Raw genomic sequence first — 23,584 nt, forward strand, 5'->3', positions numbered from 1 at the left:
TCTCTCTCCCATACTAAACTCCTCAAAATGGTTTGGAAATCTGAGTTTGGCCATTAATTTCTCCCAACTCCCAATTTTACACAATGTATATTTTATATAATTCAAAAGATCATTTAATTCTCTTTAAAATGATACCCTACGTAATATGATTAGGGTTCACATGAAGGTGCAGTGCCTTGAAATGTGGGGCAAGGTCAAAATTCAAAATTTGCAAAATGACAAAATATTGAAAGTCACTGTTCTTTTTTTCCGTGGTGATGAGCGAGTTTCTCAGCAGTTTCTTTTGTTTTCATGCACCTTGACATCGACATTAACATGGAATCAAACACACCTCTGCACAAGCAAACACATAACAAAAAACCAAACATGCATGGGTATTTCAAACCACGACTCAAACCATGTTATCTCACAGATCTCCATGTTAATGTTGATGTTAAGGTGTGAAAACAAAAGAAACCGCTGAGAAACTCACTTCTTATCACCACGGAAAAAAAAGAACAGTGACTTTCAATATTGTGTCATTTTGCAACTTTTGAATTTTGACCTTGCCCCACATTTTAAGGCACTGCACCTCCATGTGAACCATAATCATATCATGTAGGGTATCATTTTAAAGAGAATTAAATGATCTAATCATTGGTATCAATCACGCATTAATATTCACTAAGACCAAGGAGGGATTATCGATCAAAGTCAGATTTCCAAACTTTTTTTGAGGGGTTTATTATTATATATATATATCCCCCTCTCTCTACTCTTTATCTAATTTCGTCCCCTTTTCTCTATCGGTCTCCTTTTCACTGCAAACGCATGTGAAAGGTGTCTTGGCGAGTAGGCCCTATAAAAAAAGGTGATATAATATCGGTGAATACCTGAATATGTATTTAATTTAAGTCCCGATATATGCTTGACTCGGAGACGGTTTCATGAAGACTTATGTACAGCTAAGGTAACTTTGCCATTTTTTTAACTAACATGGAAACCTTGATCGCAATTAACTTTTGCTGTGACCTGTTACCATGACAGTTGTCATAATCCCCGGAAAATGGAGAAAATGATTAGAAAACAAAATATTTCTTTCCAATATTCCCCATCACTTAATTTAATCCGCAACACACTAAACTTCTTATAAATATCTTTTTAAAGAAACAAATGTAAGCAAATAGTTATAGCAAAACACTAATAAAATAATCAAGATATAATTTAGTCAACTGTACAGTCTCAATAGAAATTAGGTGCGTTCTCGATTGACAAGCCACATGCACCTTGATGCCACATAGAGTATACCCTGAATACTCTATACCATATCAGTTTCGAGTAAATATCAACCATACTCTTATGATTAGAATACAATCCCTTGATTAAACAAATGCTATGGCAACAAGAAGAAGTTGTTGAAGCAGCTGGTCATTTTCTCACAGGCTATTGTAGTGTAGATTGTAGAACATGTAAAATCGTGTTGTCCGGCATGATAGATGATGTATTTTTGCTATCCCGACTATTCTTTCAGCCGTTGTTTATCACCATCGTGACTCAATATCGTAATTCCCATTTCGGTTAAAAGTGAGTTGATGTGGAATAAAACGTCGTTCCTGAGCCAAAGTCGAGTAATGGAGGGATGTTTTTTCTTCGATTTATGAGCGTCCGTCTGTCAATAACCCGCGACATGAGTGGCGCTACGGGGGGGGGGGGGGGGGGGGGCGGCTGCCCCTACGATTTTTCAAGGAGTGAAAACAATTGTGAACAGAGAAGAAAAGAAAGAGGAAGAAATTTGAAGAGAGACAGAAGAAGAGTACAAACATGAGAGACCGTATAACGCACAAAATACTCCTGAAATTCAATTGAAGGAAAAATACGACCTATCTTGTAGGCTGTCTTGCCACCTATCAAAATATCATCGCCCACACTTGGGATGCGACTAATATTTGTTTTGTTTTTCCTTCAAAAGTCTGAAAACAGTGTAAGAAAAGAATTCAAGAAAATGAAGTTTACCACGTACCAACCATGGGCAATTAAATACTAACATCAAAGTCAAATTGACTTCCATATACAATAGTTTCAGAGGACAAAACGTGTTACAATCATGAAATTATTTTTTTACATTTTATATTGTGATACATATTATTATAGCAGAATAAAAAGAGTCTTAGGGTTGTTGACGAGAATATATAGTCCAATACACTTACAGAGTTATGATAGTAATTCAACAAATACCCCAACATGGCCAAAGTTCAGTGACCTTAAATGACCTTTGACCTTGGCCATGTGACCTGAAACTCGCACAGGATGTTCAGTGATACTTGATTACTCTCATGTCCAGGTTTCATGAATCAGATCCAAACACTTTCAAAGTTATGATGGTCATTCAACAGATACCCCAACAGGGCCAAAGTTCATTGACCTTTTACCTTGGTCATGTGACCTGAAATTCGCACAGGATGTTCAGTGATACTTGATTACTCTTATGTCAAAGTTTTTGAACTAGACCAATAAACTTTCAAAGTTATGATGGTAATTCAACAAATACCCCCAACTTGGCCAAAGTTCAGTGACCTTAAATGACCTTTGACCTTGGCCATGTGACCTGAAACTTGCACAGGATGTTCAGTGATACTTGATTACTCTCATGTCCAGGTTTCATGAATCAGATCCAAAAACTTTCAAAGTTATGATGGTCATTCAACAGATACCCCAACATGGCCAAAGTTCATTGACCTTTGACCTTGGTCATGTGACCTGAAATTCGCACAGGATGTTCAGTGATACTTGATTACTCTTATGTCAAAGTTTTTGAACTAGACCAATAAACTTTCAAAGTTATGATGGTAATTCAACAGATTCCCTCAATTTGGCCAAAGTTCATTGACCCTATATTACCTTTGACCTTGGTCATGTGACTCAAAACTCAGGCAGGATGTTCAGTAATACTTGATTAACCTTATGTCCAAGTCTCATGAACTAGGTCCATATAAAGCTGTCAGAAATAATGTGAAGAAGGACTGTAGAAAAGCGTATTGGACATATGTTAATACATTGTTTGCATGTACGTGATGACAATAGACGTATATGTTTTGGGCTTTTATAAGAACTCGCAAAAACTCGCCTCCTCCTCCTAAGTTTAGGTTTAATGATGTAGATATTTCAAATCTTGGAGATATTGCAAATGCTTTCAGTTCTTATTTTAGTTCTGTATTCAGTCAGCAATGTACTCTACCTGATGATACCCCTACTTGTAATTTGCACATTCCCGTTCTTTCACATTTCTCTGTATCTTCTTCACATGTTCACTTGGCTCTTCTTCGTCTGCAGAGAAATAAGTCTCCTGGACCTGACGGCATTCTTCCCAGTATACTTCTTGAAGTTGCAGAAGAAATTTCACTTCCTATTTCTATTCTTTTCAATACATCCTTAGGTTGTGGCAAAGTTCCATTGTCCTGGAAACGGGCACATATTACACCCGTTTTCAAGGGTGGGGACAAATCACTTGTCACGAACTATCGTCCTGTTGCTCTAACCTCAGTTCTTTGTAAGCTCCTTGAGGGTTTCATCGTTAAGAACATCCAGGAACATATTTATGCAAATGGACTTCTCAACCCTGGGCAGCATGGTTTTGTCTCTGGTAAAAGCTGTGTAACACAATTGACAAATGTTTATCACCAGTGGAGTTGTACCTTGGACAAAACCCGTGCACCCAGGATTGATGCAGTCTTCTTAGATATGTCGAAGGCATTCGACAGAATGCCACACACACAGCTTTTGTATAAACTTGCCAAATCATTTAACATTCAAGGTAGTTTATGGAACTGGATTCACTCCTTTCTCTCCAACAGATCTCAGCAAGTTTTGTTTTTAGGCTCTTCATCGGACTGGATTGATGTCCCAAGCGGCGTTCCCCAAGGGAGTGTCCTGGGCCCCACACTTTTTAACTTGTTTGTCAATGATATCTCCCATTATGCTCTATCTCCTTGTGTTCTGTTTGCAGATGATGTTCTTATTTTTAGGAACATCTATTCATCTGCAGATGAACATCAACTTCAATCAGATCTTGTTGCTTTGAATTCTTGGTGTGCAATAAATGGAATGACTTTTAATACCTCAAAGACAAAGGTGATGCATATCACAAGAAGTAGACAAGTTAACCCACCTACCTATTACTTAAACAATACTGCTCTAAGTTCTGATTCTTCCATTAGATACCTGGGACTGGTCCTCTCTTCCGATCTCTCCTGGAAAACCCACATTGACTCTGTTGTATCACGTGCTAATCGTCTATTGAGATTCATAAGACTGGTGGCACGTGGTGCTTCCTGCTTCTGCATCCTCTATATTCTGCTTATACAAGTCAATAGTATTACCGATCTTAGAGTATGGTGTGCTTGCATGGCATCCCACAACCTCAAAACAGGTGGATAAGCTTGAGCGTGTTCAGAGGACAGCCATTAGACTTGCCCTAAAACAGCGTCGTGGTGAGATGTCTTACGAAGATATAGGCTCAAACTTCTCGACTGGTCTTCACTTGCCTCCCGACGAGATTATCTCCCATGTTCCTTTGCAATTAAGTGTCTTCGTGGAATTTGTAACTGTGAACAGCTCAGTGCAAATATTTATATCAACCCCCGCCATCCTGAAACACTTTCTTTCCGTCATCTGCCCTCCAGAACTCAGTCTTTTTCTATTCACCCTCTAGGCGCCTTCCAAGACTTTGGGACACTCTTCCTCTAAGTGTAAGAGATAATGCTGTTTCAACTTCCCTCTCTTCATTTCTTTCTTCTTTAAAGGGAGCACTCTTGTCCAACTCATAAATAACTCAATTTTCTTTCCATTTTTTTTATTTGCTTTCTTTTCACCACCTCATTATTTGTGCTATGATTCCAACAATGACATTTCTTTAAGAATTATTTTTGTCTGCTGCATAGTGCATATATCTCTTCCCCCTCTTTTCTCCTCTATTTAGTTGGAACTTTATTACCTCCAGAACAGTTATACTAAATTAACTTTTGCCATTACACTTTTCCTGTAATTTGATATGCTTGCCATACTACCTAAATAATTACATGTACTTTGCATTTTCATTCTATGATGTGCATCCAACAATTGTGTTTCCTTTACTGTGATTTGATTCAATTATCTGTCAGTAAGGATTTAGTATATAATTTAAAAAAAAAAATTCAATTAATATTTCAGAATAATGCTCAAGTAGTACAGGCTGTATGATTTGTTATATCCATTTGGTACAGTTTATTTTTTTATTCCTTTTTAGCAAAACTGTTGGGGGCACATAAAAATCTCAATATCATTTCTATATCATTTCTATATTTTTGTAATTATTATTACTATGCAGTTCTTAATTTCTCTTCTTTTTCTTCATCAAAGGAGGCGAGTTTCCTGTAATTTTACTATTTGTTGTCTCAATGATTGTTATGTATTAGGTGCTGGAGCCTGGCGAGTACACATGTCATTAATAGGAATGTGGAGGCATGCTCTTGCTGTTGTCTAGGGCATTCCTCCTTATTTCATTTCATTGTTGCTTTTCAGGCTCTAGTACCTCACACAAATCTAAGTTATCTTTGTGCTATGTTATGTTAAGCATTACACACATATCAGTCCGGCATGGGTATTCAAATTCTTCCTAATACCCGTCTTTATTTATTTTACTGTATCTTGCCTGGCGTTACATACATACTTTTTTAAATAATGTTTGTCAATGTGTTTTATTTGAATTTTAATAATGTGCAATTTTATATATTGAATGTGCAATATTCTCTCAACGGTTTTTCCATGAGGGCTCGCATGCCTCTTGGCAATAGTACTGAATTTTACTTTTACGAGCCCTGGCCCATGGAAAAACCGTTTTCTTCTTCTCTTTCATTTCTACCTTATCTATATTTAATTATTCAATTTCAAATTGTATTAATGTAATTACATTGTACAATTTTTGTATGTTTTTTATGGCCAAATAAATAATAATAATGATGACATTTCAAAAACTTAATTAAACATAAGTATAAAGATAGCTCTACGAAAAAAAAAAGTAGTAGACATGTACACAGGGGCGGAAATCTCTCCCAAAAGGTAGGGGGACACAGGGGCGGATCCAGCCTTCGCCAATAGGGGGGGGGGGGGGCGGAAATTTGTTTCAGCCATATTTTCCCCGATCGGCAGCTCGAAGATGATTTGTGTTTGTTTCTTTGAAGGGGTAGTCCTCATTAGTCACTTCTTAGCTTTATTCTTATAAATTCATATATAATATCGATATAAGATACAAGCGCGAGCTAATTTTTTGGAAATTTTATGTATTTTTTCCTAAAATTTGAACATTCTGGGCAATGTTTGTTATCCTGAAAAAATGTGTATGCAACTTAATAATTACTACGAACGCAAAGCGCGAGCAGAAATGAACTGATGGAAAAATACCTGTTAAAGACTGCATGCAGTTAGCATTTAACATGATCAAATAATGCGAGCGCAAAGCGCGAGCTGATTTTTTTTTTACATTTTCACCTAAAGAATGGAAATTCTAAGCACTTTTTGTAACTGACTCTCAAGCAGAGTATGTATATAAGTAGACAACTGATGCGAACGCGAAGCGCGAGCGGAAAATTTCGAGATTTAAAAGGGACAATTAATTATTAAATCAATATCATATTTATTAATGCCTAATGAGGGCGCGAAATCTGATGATATTATGGCATAAAAACTCGACATTTCACTTTTGTAATTATGAATAGGATACATCAGTTAATATATTTTTAACCATTAATGCGAGCGCAAATCGCGAGCTAAAATTTTTGATAACCTGTCATGAAAAGGGGATTTCAAGTAGTTTGTTGTATAATCAATATTGAAACATACATAACTCGCCAATCAAAATGCCAGCGTGCAGCGCTAGCTGATACGTCTTGACAATCAGACTTGAAAAGGGATATTTTGAAAACTTTATGGAATACACGAAAATAATAGGTACCTGATAAATCAAAATTTGCGAGAGCAGATGTTGATAAAATTATTCAGCCCATAAAACTGACATTTTTACAGAGCACTTTTTAAAAACCAATTTGTAAATCACACAAAATAATGAAAGTTCCATTTCCGAGGTGAAATATGTAAATCACCTAACAAGCAATGCGAGCGCGAAGCGCGAGCGAAAATTTAATATAGTGGCACGAAAGATTCTTTTTATTTTCCAAGTCTTCCCCTCATCTTATTTTATGCACTCGTCGTCCTTCTCTTCTTTTTCTCCTCTCTTTTCCCTCCTTTTTTCATTTTCCTTCTTTCTTTTCCTTTTTTTCTTTTTTTGCTCCGCCAATAGGGGGGGGGGGGGGCCCTCCCCCTGGATCCGCCTTTGGGGACATGGGGCGGGAAAATTTGACAAGCAAAAAAAAAGGTTATCATCCCAAAAGTACGGTCATCTCGTCCCAAAATACATGTTTTATTTCGATTTAGAATGATGTATTTCTTACCATCATAAAAGACAAAAAATAGTAGGAGGGACATTTGATATTGTGTCCCCCCTACTATTTTGAGTAGGGGGGACACGTCCCCCCTGTCCCCCCTGGGATTTCCGCCCATGCATGTACAGTACATGAACTCATACTAAGATTTATTACATGATTTTCATCAAATTCTTGCTTTTGATGAACAGTATTTTGTACATTCTCGTAAATTCAATTTGCAACATTTTCTAATAATTATATGATTGTTTACCCTGTCAATCTTACACAAATGAAAACAAAAGGTTATCCTCTAATGAAATATCAATCAGAAATAATACATTCTGAACAGGTATTATAAGTGACAACCCATGTTTAGTCTTCAAAAAGCCCTTACTGTGTTCCGATAATTTATAATGATAATTAGTATAAGTTAGGGTAGATTTTAAAAAAGGCATTCATAAATTTGAATACCAAACCATTGGGAAATCGGTAACTTTGTCTGTCTTATTTTCCCTGGTTTTGGTCTATGTCAATGTCCTCTACAACCAATTCGTGTCAAACTTGCACTTTGTCATTTTATCTCATAGGCTATGCCTATTTTCATTTCATCTATAATTCCCTGCTTGGTCTCACATCACTCTCTCTTTCTGATGAGAAGACATGGTAAGCCTAGTATATACATGTACCAAATTGTCATTGAATACAGAGTACATGAAAAAGCAGATTTGATCGTTAGAATGACAAATTGCACGAACCAATTTAGTTGGACAAGACAGCAAATAGAAATATTGGTAAACTTTAAAGACCATATGGGCATTTTCACGGTAACTGACATTACACGGCACAATGTTTTCGCACCTTTCATTGTGTGTATCTCTAAAACAACAAATGATGGGAGTTTGCTTTTGATAGAGTTAATGAAGTGAACCTTGCTGTATACTCTGATACTAAGTTTTCCTATGTAACCACATTTTCTTACGCATCAGCAAGCAAAAATGTGTCGGTAACTGACATTACGCAAAAGGACAGGCAATTTCAGGGTGTTCATTAAAATTGAAATATCTCATGTCCCTGAGTAGATAGAGTAATAATTTGAATATGTAAATATACCTCCGTTACTAGGTTAAGATGTGTCAAAATATTAAACAATTCGTTTTTGTCTTTTGGGGACTATGATCATTTTTCCACAACCATGCTGGTAACTGACATTACGGTAACTGACATTACACTTAATTTGCCATAGAGATAACACATGGAAGTCAAATGTGTGGAATCATTGCATTGTATGTTCTGTGCAGGGCTTCACATGAAAGTGAGCTTGTGGAAGTATACCCGAGTTTTTAGGAACATTTCAATGAAAAAAAAATTTCTTTTTCTTAATTCCTTTCTTTGATTTGAACATTTTTATCATTACTTGTCGGAAACTGACAATACACATTAACATTTACCAGTGCTATATGATTTTCAAAGGCATAATTTTCTTGGTACTTATATGTAAGGCTTTTTAAAATCATAAAAGTTTCATAATACTTCACATTTTTAATTATCCAAAGATAAGAAATGTATGTTTTACTTACTCGGGGGGGGGGGGGGGGGGGTCATAGCAGCTACATGTTTTCCTATAGTAATTTAATATTGCATTGACTGTACACATGGATTTTTCTGACTATACACCCATAATATATTCATCAGTTTTATATTGACTTTTTAAACCTTTTCCTTCTCCAACCTCCCCCTCCCCTCAAAAAAGGCAAAATGAATAAGGGGCAATAGGTTGGGAAAAGTACCCCCTACCCCCCCCCCGAAAACCAAACAAAAAATTGTCTGATACAAACATAGGTACTTGGTAAGTGCATGTACAAAACAATTTCATAGCAATTTTTTTTTTGCACGATGGGAATGCAACTTCCTTCATAATTTCATATAGTATTCCTTGTGAACTATACCTTTTAAAAGTCAATAGCAAGCTCCTTCTGGTGTGACTTTTAAAGTGAAAGACTTAAATAACAAGTATATAATATTTTTTCATAAAATTGACCACATATTTGCATTTCAATATTGGTAACCAACGTTTTATCATGGTAACTGACATTACATCTCGGTAACTGACATTACATTTTCCACTTGGTAACTGACATTACATATATTTAATGGTACCCTATGGCTTCATTGTTAATTGGTAATCTTTAATTTTGGTGTAGAAGGGAGGGGTGTTACCTAGAGAGGAAATCTACCAAGTTTCATATAATGTATCCTCTTTTCCAGGAAATGAGAAAAAAAAGTTCATGTTTTCGGTAACTGACATTACATACCATATCACATACTTCATCAATGTTTTTTTATCAGATGAATGAATTACTGGTGTTTCTTTCTGTGGGATTTTAAAAAGTGTTATAATAGCAAGCTAAATCACAGGCGAAAACATCATGATCAAACCTGTTCTTTAAAAATCTGTCAAAACAAAATATGTATCAATATACTATTTTCAACACTAATTTGTATCCATACTTTGGCAGCCATTTTGAAATAAAAAATGGCTGCCAGAGTCGGAAAAAAATTTTGTCTCTGAAACTTCAGGTCTTGTTTTATTAAAAAACATAAAGCATTTGACATGAATATCAACTTGATTTTTTTGCCTCTGTGTCCATCTGTGGTGAAAATGCCCATATAGGTTTAGCCATTGTGGTTAGATCACCTGAATGACTTGGTATTGCAAAAAGTGACAATATATCCAAAAGTTGCCAAAATATAGGCCTACAATTAACATTACAAATTATGCAAATGTGTATGTACCTGTTTTACAACTTTTTCGACTAATTGAGTGGTACGGAAGGTATGTACTCAACTTCAGGTTGACTGTCAAAAAAATTGTAATATGTACCCGCAACTCTTGGAAATGTGTACTTCATAATTCTATTATAAAAATGAGCTTTACAAATAAAAAATAAATATAAAAGAATCTTACACTGAGATGTCATTACACAGGTGAACAGTAATGGTAAAAAACAAAACAACAACTTGAAATTATCAGATACATTATGGCTTCCCACTGCTGCAAAGTCTAACCTGGTTCTTGCAATCATTATAAATATATTGTATATGTTCTCAAACAGATCCTGTACATGTCAGATGTCCATGTACAATTGTATTTGATCCCGATAAAACAATTACACAAGTCTTAACATAAGATACAGTGTATTTACATTTTTTACAACAATATCAAAATGTGAATGCCATACATGTTGCTGAATCTAGATTTAGATTCAACATGGTATCACTAGCTGTTCAACTCACAGTTCATACATGAATTCATGTCAGCTATCAGATAACTTGGACTTTTTGCTTGAAGTTGAATCCCAGTCCTTTGCTTCTCTTTTTCCAGCCTGGTTGTCATTACTGTCTGCTTCATTTGAGACATCTTGCTCTTCGTCTTCATCTTCATCTTCATCCAAATCAACATCATCGGAATCACTGCCTGAAAGGTAGAGATAGATAGATAGAGAGAGAGAGTGAGAGGAAATGATTTATACGTATGTAGTTTAAGCTCCCACAGGAGACACCTTCAAAATCAGGCTAGACAGACACTGGAAATACAGGCACAATGATTCCCAGTACTCTTACACTGTTAAAAATAGTTAGTCCAAGCTGCCAGTAATAATTTCTTTTTTTTTTACAGTGACTGTAAAAAAAAACAGTACCAGTAATTATTACTGGCAGCTGGGATTCACAACAGTATGAACTGTTAAAGGTCAAGTCCACCTCAGAAAAATCAGACAAGCACAATGCTGAAAATTTCATCAAAATCGGATGTAAATTAAGAAAGTTATGACATTTCAAAGTTTCGCTTATATTTAACAAAATAGTTATATGAACGAGCCAGTTACATCCAAATGAGAGAGTCGATGATGTCACTCACTCACTATTTCTTTTGTTTTTTATTGTTGTAATTATATAATATTTCAATTTTTACGAATTTGATGATTAGGACCTCCTTGCCTGAAGCACAAAATGTTAAAATAATGGAATTCCACATGTTCAGGGAGGAATGAAACTTCATTTCACATGACAATGACGAGAAAATCAAAATATTTCATATTTAATATAATAAAATACAAAAGAAATAGTGAGTGATGTCATCAGTTCCCTCATTTGCATACCTACCGAGATGTGCATATAACTGTTTTGTGAAACGAAGCGAAACTTTAAAATGTCATAACTTTCTTATTTTACATCCGATTTTGATGAAATTTTCAGTGTTATGCTTGTTGAATTTTTTCTCTTTTTATTCAAATCAAGTTTTTGTTGGGGTGGACTTGTCCTTTAAATTACAAAGGGCTGTAAAAATGCAAAAATACTGGATAAGTGTAAAAAAAACAAAACATTTTAACCATTCATTTAACATGAAAATCTCTGTTAATTTACAAATACCATAGATGCACTGCAATCAACGTAAAAACATGATAGTTAATTCATATTTTTACAAAGATTATTAAATTATACTTTGTTTTACATTTAACTTGTAATTTTGTTTTACATTTAACTTGTAATTTTAGTTATCACTGCTTAAAACCGTTTGGTTTGTTAAATCCTTGTGTTGTCTGTCTTAAAAAGGTAAACATCCTGTAAATTTATGATTTTTCTTTGGAAAATTACTAATACTTTAACAGTGCAGTGTAGATATCATCCATCACCTACTTGCCCATCTGCAGCTGCCTACTTAAAGGGGAATCCAACCCAAATAAAAACTTGTTTTTATAAGGAAAAGAAAAATCAGACAAGTTGATAGGTGAAAGTTTGAACAATATTGGACAAACAACAAGAAAGTTATGATTTTTTATAAGTTGTAAATATTGGTAATCACTATACCCATGGAGACTTCAAATTGGCCGCATATGGGATGTCATAGTGATGTAAGGCAAGGACTACTCTTCCATGTACTCCAATACATACTATGGCTAAAATGTCATTTTTCCTAAAAGTTTTATTTCAAATTATATTTTTCTTTTATGATGACATAAAACAATATACTACCTGGGTTATATTTAGATTACTGCCCCAGGGGAATGGGTACTTAGAAGAACACCACAAATCCCTGATAATAAAGTACATGGCCTATGGGAAAGTTGTCCTTGCCCCTTATCATAATTTACTTACCCAGTTGCCAATTTGAAATCTACATAGTATTAGTGATCTCAATTTTAAAGCAGCTATAACTTTCTTATTGCTTGTCTGATTTCTTTCAAACTTTCACCATTCTGTTTAATTTATTTTTCTCCTTCCCAACACAACATTTTATGGCCAAGGCTGGATTCCCCTTTAAAAAATAAAAACAAAAAATGAACACAATTTAACTGTTTTTGTTTACCATAACTTAATATACTAGAGTAGAGTACGGTATAATATTATTTTAAACTAGGGTCAAAGTGAAAGTCAAACTTTTTACACATCTCGATTCTCGTCATCTGGGGCCATATCTCTCTCTTTCTTGGCTTACTTTTAGGGTACTCATCTTTCTTTATCTAATCTACTTGTCTGCTTGTTTATCTTCCTATGTTGTTGTTGTTGTTGTTATCTTCCTACTTGACTTACCAGCGGCTGGATCACCAGTGGGATCCTCTCGCTCTCCATCGCCTCCGCCGGAGCCTTCGGCAGATCCGCATTTGCTTTGCCGCTGGAGCTTCGCACCACCATTTTTTAGAGCATTCTCTTGCTTTTCCTTTTCCACCTGAGCCGTTAAAAATGTATTTAGATCTCCCTGCATTGCAGCAATAGCCCCTCGAAGCGACTGGTGTGTAAATTTACCGTCATTTGTATCCACGTCATACTTAAAAGTAGATCTTTCACCGGATTTTAATGACAATTCGCATGAGACAATGGGCGCCGCCATGTTTGATTGGCTAGGCGCATTCACGTCACATAAGCTTTAAAACTTGCTGAGGGATTCTAGTACTATTTCATTTTAAACCAACGTTATTCACCCCAAAAATATGAAATAGTTTTTAAATTATATTTTAAGTATAAAATTAGTTTATATTGTCGTTGAAATTCCTATAATGAATCACATATACCGGTACTTTTACAATTGATAATTGATTGATGACTGAACTCTGAAGTGATGTCGTGGAACTCTTGCTTTGCCTTTGGTCTTTTGGACAAAATTTCTTCTTTTAAATACACTCATTTGTTATTCGCTGTACAGTTTCGGTAAATATTCCTAGAAATCTTCTATATACAGTTGAGTAGATCAACTACTAGATTAACAAGAAAAAAAGCTGTGGAGTTCTCTAGTAAATATCAAAGCCAAGATTCCAAGAAATGAAGTTAGCAAGTTTTAGTTAGTGTCCCATGTGCTTAGATCTGTGTAAGTGTCACTGACTTGCACCCTACATTCAGCACTTGACAATCACAAGGTACGATAATACGAGACTGGAAGAAGAAGATAGTTTTGAAACTTATATTAGTAGTTTTTAATTTTAGTACTACAGTGGTTACCTCAAGTGTATACCGTAGACAGCTGGCAGCCGTCTGTTTCGAGGAGTTTTTTAACATTTAAATATTTTAATTTCTCCTCGTACGCAGACGGCTCGCCATCGTGCAGCCACCATTAAGGGGTTAATAATGCAAATCACCCCGACGGGGCTCATCGATTTTTGTCTTAATTTCATAAAAATATATAAAAAAGAACTACCAAAATGATTATTCCGTTTTGGACTGAAATGCACCAACCGGGGGAAAAACAGTGACTTACTTTGGCTGTCGCATAACTTCACTTTCCAGTTTTATCCGAACTTAATAAAAATATGGCCATTATGGCGGTTGTGACAAGATGACTAACTCATATTTTGGAAATGTTCTAACATAAATTCTGGAGTGACGAATTAGTGACAAGAGGAGTACCAATGTTATCACACGAGTTGACGTTCATCACTCAGAGTCATACAAGTCAATGCTTTATCGCATACACTGTAACACGCATAACGAATCATGTATTCATTGTCATAGTGCCAAGTTTTGAACCAAAAATGCACATTATATCTGATCATATTTTTTACCTCTACTGGCACTAAACATCAAACTAAAGATTATACTACGGAAATATTAAGATAAATTCAACTTACAACATTAATTGGCATCTCCAGATTGACATGAATTTTAGAAAAAATCCCCAAATGACTCATTCTATCTCAAAGAAAATTTTGATTCTCGATAAATCAAGTACGCCCTCACTCTGCAAGTTCGAGAAACAAATCCAAAACTCTCGCTTCTGACGTCATCGCAAAAATTCAGAAGCTCGTATTTACAGCCATTGAGCTAGAACTTCGGTCTCTGTATTTGGTGAGTGGAGCCAACAGAGTTTAGCGGAACAACCAACATAACAGAGACCGAAGCTTTTGGTCTACCTCAAGTGATGTTCGTGCAGGCTCCACTCCACTTCATTACCGCTACACTACGCCTCACCTACCCAAAAAAGCAAGGTCCAAAAGTCGCTCTGATACTCCCGAGTGGCAAAGGTGGGAAAAAATGCATATTTACATGTATTGTAAAAATCCTACACAGAAACTAGCTTAAAAAGAATAAGAAGCTTAATTTCTTACTTTTCATCCTAATTTCACTCCATATCCATCCTCCGGTTAGCCTCAAAATTGGTGATTTAGAGCCAACATCGAGTTCCTCACACGTATAAATAATTCGCTGCCAATTTCAAAACATCGCAGACGTGAGCGAGACTGAATTTTAGATTTTAGTGAAATGCCTCAAATTCAATATATTTTTTACCATTTTGTCTGGGATTTTTGACAAATATCCGCCTGTATTCCAAATCGCTATTTAGGGGACAGAGGATTGCACTACATCTCATTATTTTGTTTTTTATCTTCGTGATTTAATTGAAGGTAAATTAAACTAGAGATTGTTGACGTGCATTATTCTTGTGGCCATTCACACTTAAAAAAAAACTGACCAGTGTTGGTCTCGTCACTGGGAGTCTTAGGACATGAACCAGAAAGTAGGTGTAGGGTTTGATGGTTGAAAAATCAGTACCACAACATGACAAATGTGAATGTTTAGATAGTATGACAGGGTAAACATTATTATAACACCATCTCTACTGTCTAAGAGGAGTTACTAAAGCTGAATCTTGTTCCTTTACAACTACATACATTGAATAGCTATCTCATTTTATTTGCTCACTCCTTTGACTAAAACCTTTCAATTTGAGAAAAAAAGGACATGTGCTACATGTAATCTCTCTCTTTTTTGTTCTTGCCTTATTTTAGATTTCTGTCCTTTGACATCGTGTATACAATAAATACACAAATGAAGAAAGATGAAGTTCCGACAGAGGATGAGCTGGTTGTTCATAGTCTTATTCCTAGGTCTCAGCTGTCTACTATGGTACTTCATCTTTGAGCTCAGTGACCAGTACAATACCCTGGCCCTAGACCACGTCCAGACCTACTCCGACACCCTCCGCCTCAACCCCCATCAACTCACATGGTACATGTCCGTCACCAGGCGACTGGTCGCGCTTCCATTCTGGTTCTGGGCGCTTGTCTTCGGGATCCCCTACCTGCAGGTCTTCTGTATCTTGATAGCGTGCACGAGGAGTGACCCACTTAGCGCCACCATCATGGTGGTACCCGTCTTCCTATGCATGAAGCTGACTAATCTCGGTAGCAAATCGGAGAGAACAGAGTATTTGTCGGACGAGGATATACCCCACTTGCAAACGACATGACGTCTAATGTGCAGCTGATGTACATTGTGCTCCAGGAGTGAAGAAATTTCTATTTATTGACCTAGATGGTGCAAAGTGAAATATCGTTTCCTGTGGATCATTGTAATGCCAGGAGTGGCAAAATGGTGCAGAATTCAACTCTGAACATGGTATTTTTCATGAATCAGAAGGGTGAATGGAGACATTTAGTCTAGTCTTTCTTTCACTTTGATGTAGAACATTTGCATGTTATCACAGTTATATTGTGCTGCACTCAACCCAGGTGAGGTGAATGGGTAACTGGCAGGAATTTATTCCTTGAAATGCCGAGCGCGTAAAAGCTGCTTGAGCTACAGCCAGGGTAATGATGTCCAAGTTCTTTGGAAGCGCATAGAGACGTTATTCATAATGTGTTATGCGCTATACAAGAACTGACTATTATTATTATCACTTTACGTGATCTACACACTATTGAATGAACAATACATTTGTATTTCATCTCTCACTGGAGAATATATATTGAGAAATCTCTTATTCTAACATTGTTTCTCTAAGTTTAATGCCGGGGGGGGGGGCCACTTCCATTCACGAGTGGATACCATGCGCGACCATGGGGTCTCGAAAAGCACCCTAAAAACGTAATTTCCATATTCTGAAAATGCACCCCTTAACAAGTATTGGCGTGTGAAACCCTACCCTTAACAAGTATTGGAAACAAAACGATCCTCTTGGCAAATATTCCCTGAAATGAACCCCTAAACAAGTACAGGAATGTTTTTATTTCGCGGGTCCTTCGGTCGTCGGCTTTACCTTATTTGGGACCTTTCGCAGTCCTCACGGACGCTAATATTAGGGTCCCCTAACACAAAAGTTCACGCTTAATCATACACTTGATTTTTAAGATTGATTGTGCATTATAGTCAATAGAATCAAACGTAGAAAACTGCTCTACAATCAATGCTAAGCTTTGTGTTACAGGGGGGTTACAGGCCCTACAGATCTGCTTTTCGTGTGCAAAATCCTTTTCCGCGACACCCACCATACATGCATGTATATTACGACTGGTGGCTGGAGATATTCGAAATGCAGGACCTAAAATAGATTATGACATGGATAAGAAAGTGGTTTTTCAAACTTATTGAGTGAGGAAAAACTTACTGAATGAAGGCTTAGATATAGATCATTACAGTCCATCGAATCGATATTACATTTAATGTGGATTATTGGTGGATCACTGGCAATTGATTTCATGGGTCAGATCAACCTCTCCAGCCGAAAATTTCGCACGCGTTGATATGTGCACAGCATATGCAATACGTTTGAACTCGTTTCTTTTGTTTCTTTGTTTCTTTTGTTTCTTTTGTTTACTCCTTCTACACAAACGATATGCCTCTCGCACACGATGTAATGGGCATTATGTTTTACTTTCCCCAGAAATGGGGGATTAGATTCAAATTCCGGGGGAACCACTTCCATTGATGAGTGGATACCAGGCACGACCATGAGGTTTCGAAAAATACCCTAAACAAGGGAAGCAATTCTTTTCCAGATTATGAAAATGCATCTCTTAACAAGTATTTGGCTTGTGAAGTATTGGATATATATCCCTTTTTTTCAGCATTTTAAACATCGTTTTGACACCCTTATTACGTTACATAGGCCTATAAGTAACGTACCTGCCCACTCTGTCCCCTTTAACGCGTGTTCGCTCCTGGTATCCACTAATCAATGGAAGTGGGCCCCCCGGGCGGCCTCTCGAGCTCTAGGAGGAGTCAAATGTGGCTTTGGAAAGTCGTCCTCAATCGGATATATCGCTGTTACTATAGTAGCAACCAGAATTTTGCACACGAAACGCATATTGAATGTTTCCGTCGCAGATGCGAAACGAAAAAAATAATCTCATGTCACACAATTTGCATTGCAGGACAGAGTTTACGACCATGATGACGGGCCCAAAAAGTCTCTTCCAAAATCAACTACCGTCTTAAATAAGCGTGCGCGTCCTCAAACGAAAGGTCGGGATTTGGTTTAGTACGACCCCAACTTCTTCTTCTTCTTCAAGCTACACTGCCTCCTTCAATCCTGAAGATTCTTGCAGTATTGTAGTACCGGGGACCGGCAGGTGCAATACACCGGGTGAACACCCTACTCTTTGACGAATAGTGTATTGGTTTTAACGAGCATAGGTTGTGACTCTCCTATACACGGGACCAACATTTGCGTCCTTTCCGATGGACGGAGTGTTTTCCAACTGCATTCAAACCCGCACTGAACACAGCGGTGAGGCACGTTAACACACTACGCTAGCATCAGTTTTTTTTGTTAGACGTCTTCCGGCATGCTGCGGGACTCGAACCCACGCACGTTGAGATCTACGATCTTTTCCGGAACAGGCGCTCTAACCGACTGAGCTACACTGCCCCGCCCCTTCTACTTCTACACCTCGCGCAAATCGGACTCTAAACACGAAGTGTTGGGGGCAAAAAGGACATCCTTTATAAAACATTTTAATTTTGTTTTATCATCCCCGCAAATTCGACCCTATAAACACGTAATTTTCCTCGCGAAATAGATACCCTTTTTTCATTATTTTTGTGTTTTTGACACCCTTATCACGTTACGTACGTAACGTGCCCTATCGTGAAAAAGACATCCTTTTTACGTGTTTTTTTGGTCGCGCATGGTATCCACTCGTCAATGTAAGTGGCCCCCCCGGGGTTTAATGTTATGATATCTGCAATTACATCTAAGCTCGTTATTGCCGAGTATCATGCTTTGAACTGAACATACATGTAAACAATTACAATTGCATACTGTGTTACGGAGGGCTCAACTGATAGACAACTGCTTAAATTACATATGTACATTAATAAGGGGATGTTTCATGTACTATACTATATCCATATTTTATTGAGATTGTGCAATGATATCAGTTTCAGTGACTCATGAATGGTAAATATGCACAACTGTTCAATGTGAAAGACGCAATTATTTGAAAACAAGTGTATGTACATGTATAGTTTTAGTACTTTTTATACATGCAAGCAGCATATACCTGTACAGTATTTTATTATTGTTTGCCTAGAGAATGATAGAGTGTAAGTCACAATTCTTCCATAATTTATCATGATTTTCAAGCAATCAATTGACATGCACATTAAGTCAGCCTTGAATGTAAAATCAACATTAGTTATGATAATAGATCATTTAACACTTATTTATTAAAAGGTAAAAGAAAGTAGTTGCAACAAAAAATGATTTCACGAGAAAGTATTTTAAATCAAAGTGAATTGTCACCATATTATCATACATGTAGATCTAGATTTGATACATTAATGTAAACTTTTCTTCCATGAAATCTTAGCTCAAAACCGATAATTCTGATGATCACTAACTCAGAAAAGCATATGTGGGACAATGTATTAATATTGCTTTGAAAAGTACCTGACATTTGATGGAAATCCGTGCTTACTTTTTTTGGCTAATTTCTCAGCAATTACACATCTTTTTCCAGTGTCATTTATCATATATTTTTTTATTTATACATATACATACACTTAGGTGGTATTTTTATTGGATTCTGTTCTAACTCATTTTGACCTTGTTAGCACTACTGGCATTTATCTTTAAAAAAAAAAGTTGCCTTCACTACATGTACATATTTCAGGACAGTATAAATGTACAATGGTTAATATTTGGGATGCATATTTGGAATGATTTTATCATCCATCACCAAAAGTGAATGGTATGCTAGGAATGAAACATAATATACTATAGCAAAACAACAAAACTATTCAATCTTCTGCCGAATTTATTTTGAAGTATTAAAGTAAGTTGGCAATTTGAATTTTGAATAAATGTCACGAGTTGGAATGGAATGGCTTTTAACATTTGCTCTTGAAAAATGTACCATGACATTCAATTTCCCCCAAGTGCCTTTCTGAATTTATGCTGATTATTTGACCCAAAGTCATGATTGAGAGATTCTAGGAAACAAAAATCCTTATTTTCATGTTCAAATTGTGCATGCTTGCATGCATATATTTACATTTGGCAAATATTTAATACAATCACAAATTAAAGGAAGTGAAAATATGTAGCATATTTGCACAAGGATAATCAAGTTTTGAGAAACATTAGGTCTGAAATAGATAAAGTTAACTCACATGAATAAAAAAGAAAGATACTCTGAGAGTAGTACTTGAAATTTCGCAAAGTCAATCACTGATAAACAGATTTTAAGATACACATGAAAAAACCCTAAAAATGAAGTTATTTTGTTTCTTATTTTTCTTTGCACTGAAATTATTTCACTGCCACTGTAGATACCACCCCAAAGTACGTGTGACAGGTGTAACAAAAAATATTTTGATAGACATTTCAGACTTTTTCTGAGAATGTGTTGTTAATAAAAGATTTTGTATCATGTACTGCATGCACTTTGTCTCAAACAAATAGTGTTACATTGGTTGATGATAGTTGGGAGATTAAATCTGTCTTGGATAAAGACTCATTAATATGTAAAATATACATTTGGACAATTCATGATAACTAATGTTAGATTTAAGCAATTTTTGATATGTTTTTATACAACTTATTTGATGTTTTACATCAAGTTATAAGAATTTACCTTAGCCCCCAAAAAAGGTAGAGATTTAGGTTGAACTTTGCAGTTATTCATTCTACTGCCACTCGATACTCATGAATGTTTATGTACATGTAACACCGCACAACAAGAACATAACTCTACATACAAAGTAATTGTAATATGTAGGTTGTAAATGTGTACTAGTAGGCCTATATATATTTAAAAAACAAGAATGTGGTACGTGGAAACAGGTAATAAAGTAAGTACAACTTGTGATGATTCCTTTATATATCGGTATTAAGAACAAAAAATTGATAATTACGTGAATTAGCTTTTTTCTTCAATGTCTTGTTTTTCAAAACATGTAGTACATGTAGTTTTAATAGACCACAAGAAGGACAATCTTTAGTTGAGGAAGGCTTTTGGATATCCACCCCATCCGAGGAAAATTAATTTCCAAGAAAAGCAATAAGTACAAAATCAATAGTAAGCATATTTCTATTATCTACTTAACCAATCTCAAAGTTATGAATATATGCATAATGCGTAGCTTCCATCTGAACAAAAAATATTATTACTATGATGTATTAGAAATTAATTGACATGTACAACGAAAATGAATAAATATCATTCCATACTGTGATGTTTTTGTAACAAATGTATTTATTTATATTTGTTGTGTTTGATATATATATACACTGTAAATGATTACATGATTTTTGAAAATCTTCAATGTTATAATCTGAAAATTTGAAGATATTAAAGTACAGGTAACTCTGCCTAAGTTGAAGCGACTTTTTAGAATGGGGCCCCATTGCATGAAAGTTACTATTACGGTAACTCTGTCATCCAATGGTATCTTCCATGAAATCCTTGATTTTGAATGGCTGATGAGCATTGTTACCATAATAGTAATTTTTATGCAATGGGGCCCAGATTATTATTGTTACATCCCCCCCATCAAATTTCTCCTAAGTCAAATAGATTCCTGTGGTTCCCAAAAGAATCGACTTATGCAAAGTTACCTGTTCAACCATGAAGCTCATTACCCCCCCCCCCCCATCCCTCAAATCATAACTTATAAATGCATGCTGAGGCATACAATTTCCAAGAAATTTTTTTCTAAAACAAATATTTCCCAAAAAATATTTATAGGGAACTGCCAATATTGTTTCTGGTCTGAAAAGAAAATATACATGTAGTCACATTTTTCAAATGGTTATGTAAGAGAAATTTAGTTACAAAGGAAAAATTTAAAAGATATGTTTGATCAGTTAGCATTTCTTCTTTGTTAACATCACAAAATAATTCATGCATGTGAAATAGCGTTTCTGAATGAAGTGTTTCCATATTTTGGCAAATTATCTATTTTTCATGTGAAATCAAAATTATAAATTCAATCCCAATTATATCTGTGTAAAATGAAATTATTTGGCTTACAGAGCCTTGGTAACTAAAATAATTATAATATTTTTCAATCAAAGTTGTCATATTTCAGGCTTATTCACTCTGTCACTTAAAATAATATTTGGGGTGTGATTCCGAGGATTTAGGTGAGAAGTAAGTGGAAAGAGATAAAAGTTTTTTATACAAACACATGGAAAAAATTGTTTACATTATTATACTATGTCACACAATGCACACAAAAGAAGGGATTATTTCGTGGTCATTTATTGCAGGCGAATTGAATAATGACCCTTGCAGCCCAGAGTAGAATCACAAATTCTTTTTTTCCTGAGCCTTTTCATCTTCCTTCCCAGAGCTCAACCTGAACTCTCATCTTTTACTTAGAGAGAATTCCTATCCTGTTCAAAATCTGCACCACTTTTCCTTCATCTTAATCATCTTTGCTCTTCATTATAGCATCTAGTCATGTCCCTCAATCCAGTTTCAATGTATTCATGTCTTTTCCTCCCCCTGAAGTCCTTAGCCTTGGGTCTTTTCTGAAGCTTCCTTGTCCTGGCTTTGCTGGCCCTCAATTCCTTCTCAATGAATTCATCTCTTGTGTTTCCTACCCCTCCCCCTGAAGTCCTTAGCCTTAGGTTTTTTCCTGAAGCTTCCTTGTCCTGGCTTTGCCGGCCCTCAATCCCTTCTCAATGAATTCATCTCTTGTGTTTCCTGCCCCTCCCCCTGAAACCCTTGGCCTTGGGTCCTTTCTGAAGTTTCTTTGCCCTCGCCTTGCTCCTGGCATCCACTCCTCTCACCCATCGGTCACGATCCATCTCCCATCGGAGCTGCTTCAGGTCTGAACAGAAAAAAAGAAAATTCAGAGAGATCAGAGATATTTCAAGGATGTTTCATATAGCTTTTCACTATTGCAATTGTGGAAGAGCCGTGGTGTAGTGGTTGTGACTCTCGCCTTGTAAACAGAGGGTCATGTGTTCGAATCCCACCGCTGTCTAGCGTCCTTTGGCAAGGCGTGAATCCACACTTTGCCACTCTCGACCCAGGTGCTAAATGGGTACCCGGCAGGATGCGAAAGATATTGTATGTTTGAATTTGCCAGCACCATAATGAGGCTGCGATGAATGCAAGGAATGCTCCCCAGGGAGTGGAAATTGTGCACTTTTCGTGCGGGATTGAAATGAATCCAATGACCGGGGTAATAATTTGCTGTAACGTGCTTTGAGCCATTCTGGGAAAAGCGCTATATAAAAATCGGCCATTATTATAGTTAATTGCCGACTGGTCTATGTCTACTGTATCCAGTGTATCCTGGATTCATTGTTTGGTAAAATCCTACATGTTCTATTACTAGTTCTTCTACAACCAGTTTGTGTACCAATCTAATTGCCATTTAGCCCATTTTACTTTTTGTCTAAATTCCAGTTAGGCTTAATCCATTTA

General features: G+C 36.2%; 2 protein-coding genes and 1 long non-coding RNA gene across 7 annotated transcripts in view; 1 reads left to right on the forward strand and 2 right to left on the reverse strand.

Moving 5' to 3' along the window:
* Nucleotides 1-5,623: 5,623 nt before the first annotated feature.
* LOC129264301 (uncharacterized) lies at nucleotides 5,624-13,555 on the reverse strand. The gene is made up of 2 exons (XM_054902152.2): nucleotides 13,023-13,555; nucleotides 5,624-10,908 (listed from the first exon to the last, which is right to left on the reverse strand). The coding sequence occupies exons 1-2, from the start codon at nucleotides 13,318-13,320 to the stop codon at nucleotides 10,748-10,750; spliced, it is 459 nt and encodes a 152-aa protein (XP_054758127.2). The 5' UTR covers nucleotides 13,321-13,555; the 3' UTR covers nucleotides 5,624-10,747.
* On the forward strand, nucleotides 13,506-21,380 carry LOC135154811 (uncharacterized). Its single transcript, XR_010294258.1, has 2 exons — nucleotides 13,506-13,637; nucleotides 15,710-21,380. It is a non-coding gene; the product is annotated as an uncharacterized LOC135154811 (long non-coding RNA).
* LOC129264107 (CCAAT/enhancer-binding protein zeta-like) overlaps nucleotides 19,030-23,584 on the reverse strand; it is a 36,177-nt gene continuing 31,622 nt past the window's right edge. For all 5 annotated transcript variants that reach the window (XM_064102942.1, XM_064102941.1, XM_064102945.1 and 2 more), the window contains exon 24: nucleotides 19,030-22,982. In XM_064102942.1, the coding sequence (XP_063959012.1) occupies nucleotides 22,840-22,982 (143 nt within the window). In that variant the 3' untranslated portion in view covers nucleotides 19,030-22,839. The remainder of the gene's footprint in view (nucleotides 22,983-23,584) is intronic.

Source organism: Lytechinus pictus, chromosome 7 (assembly GCF_037042905.1).
Source record: "Lytechinus pictus isolate F3 Inbred chromosome 7, Lp3.0, whole genome shotgun sequence".
In the NCBI taxonomy this organism is placed as follows: Eukaryota; Metazoa; Echinodermata; class Echinoidea; order Temnopleuroida; family Toxopneustidae; genus Lytechinus; species Lytechinus pictus.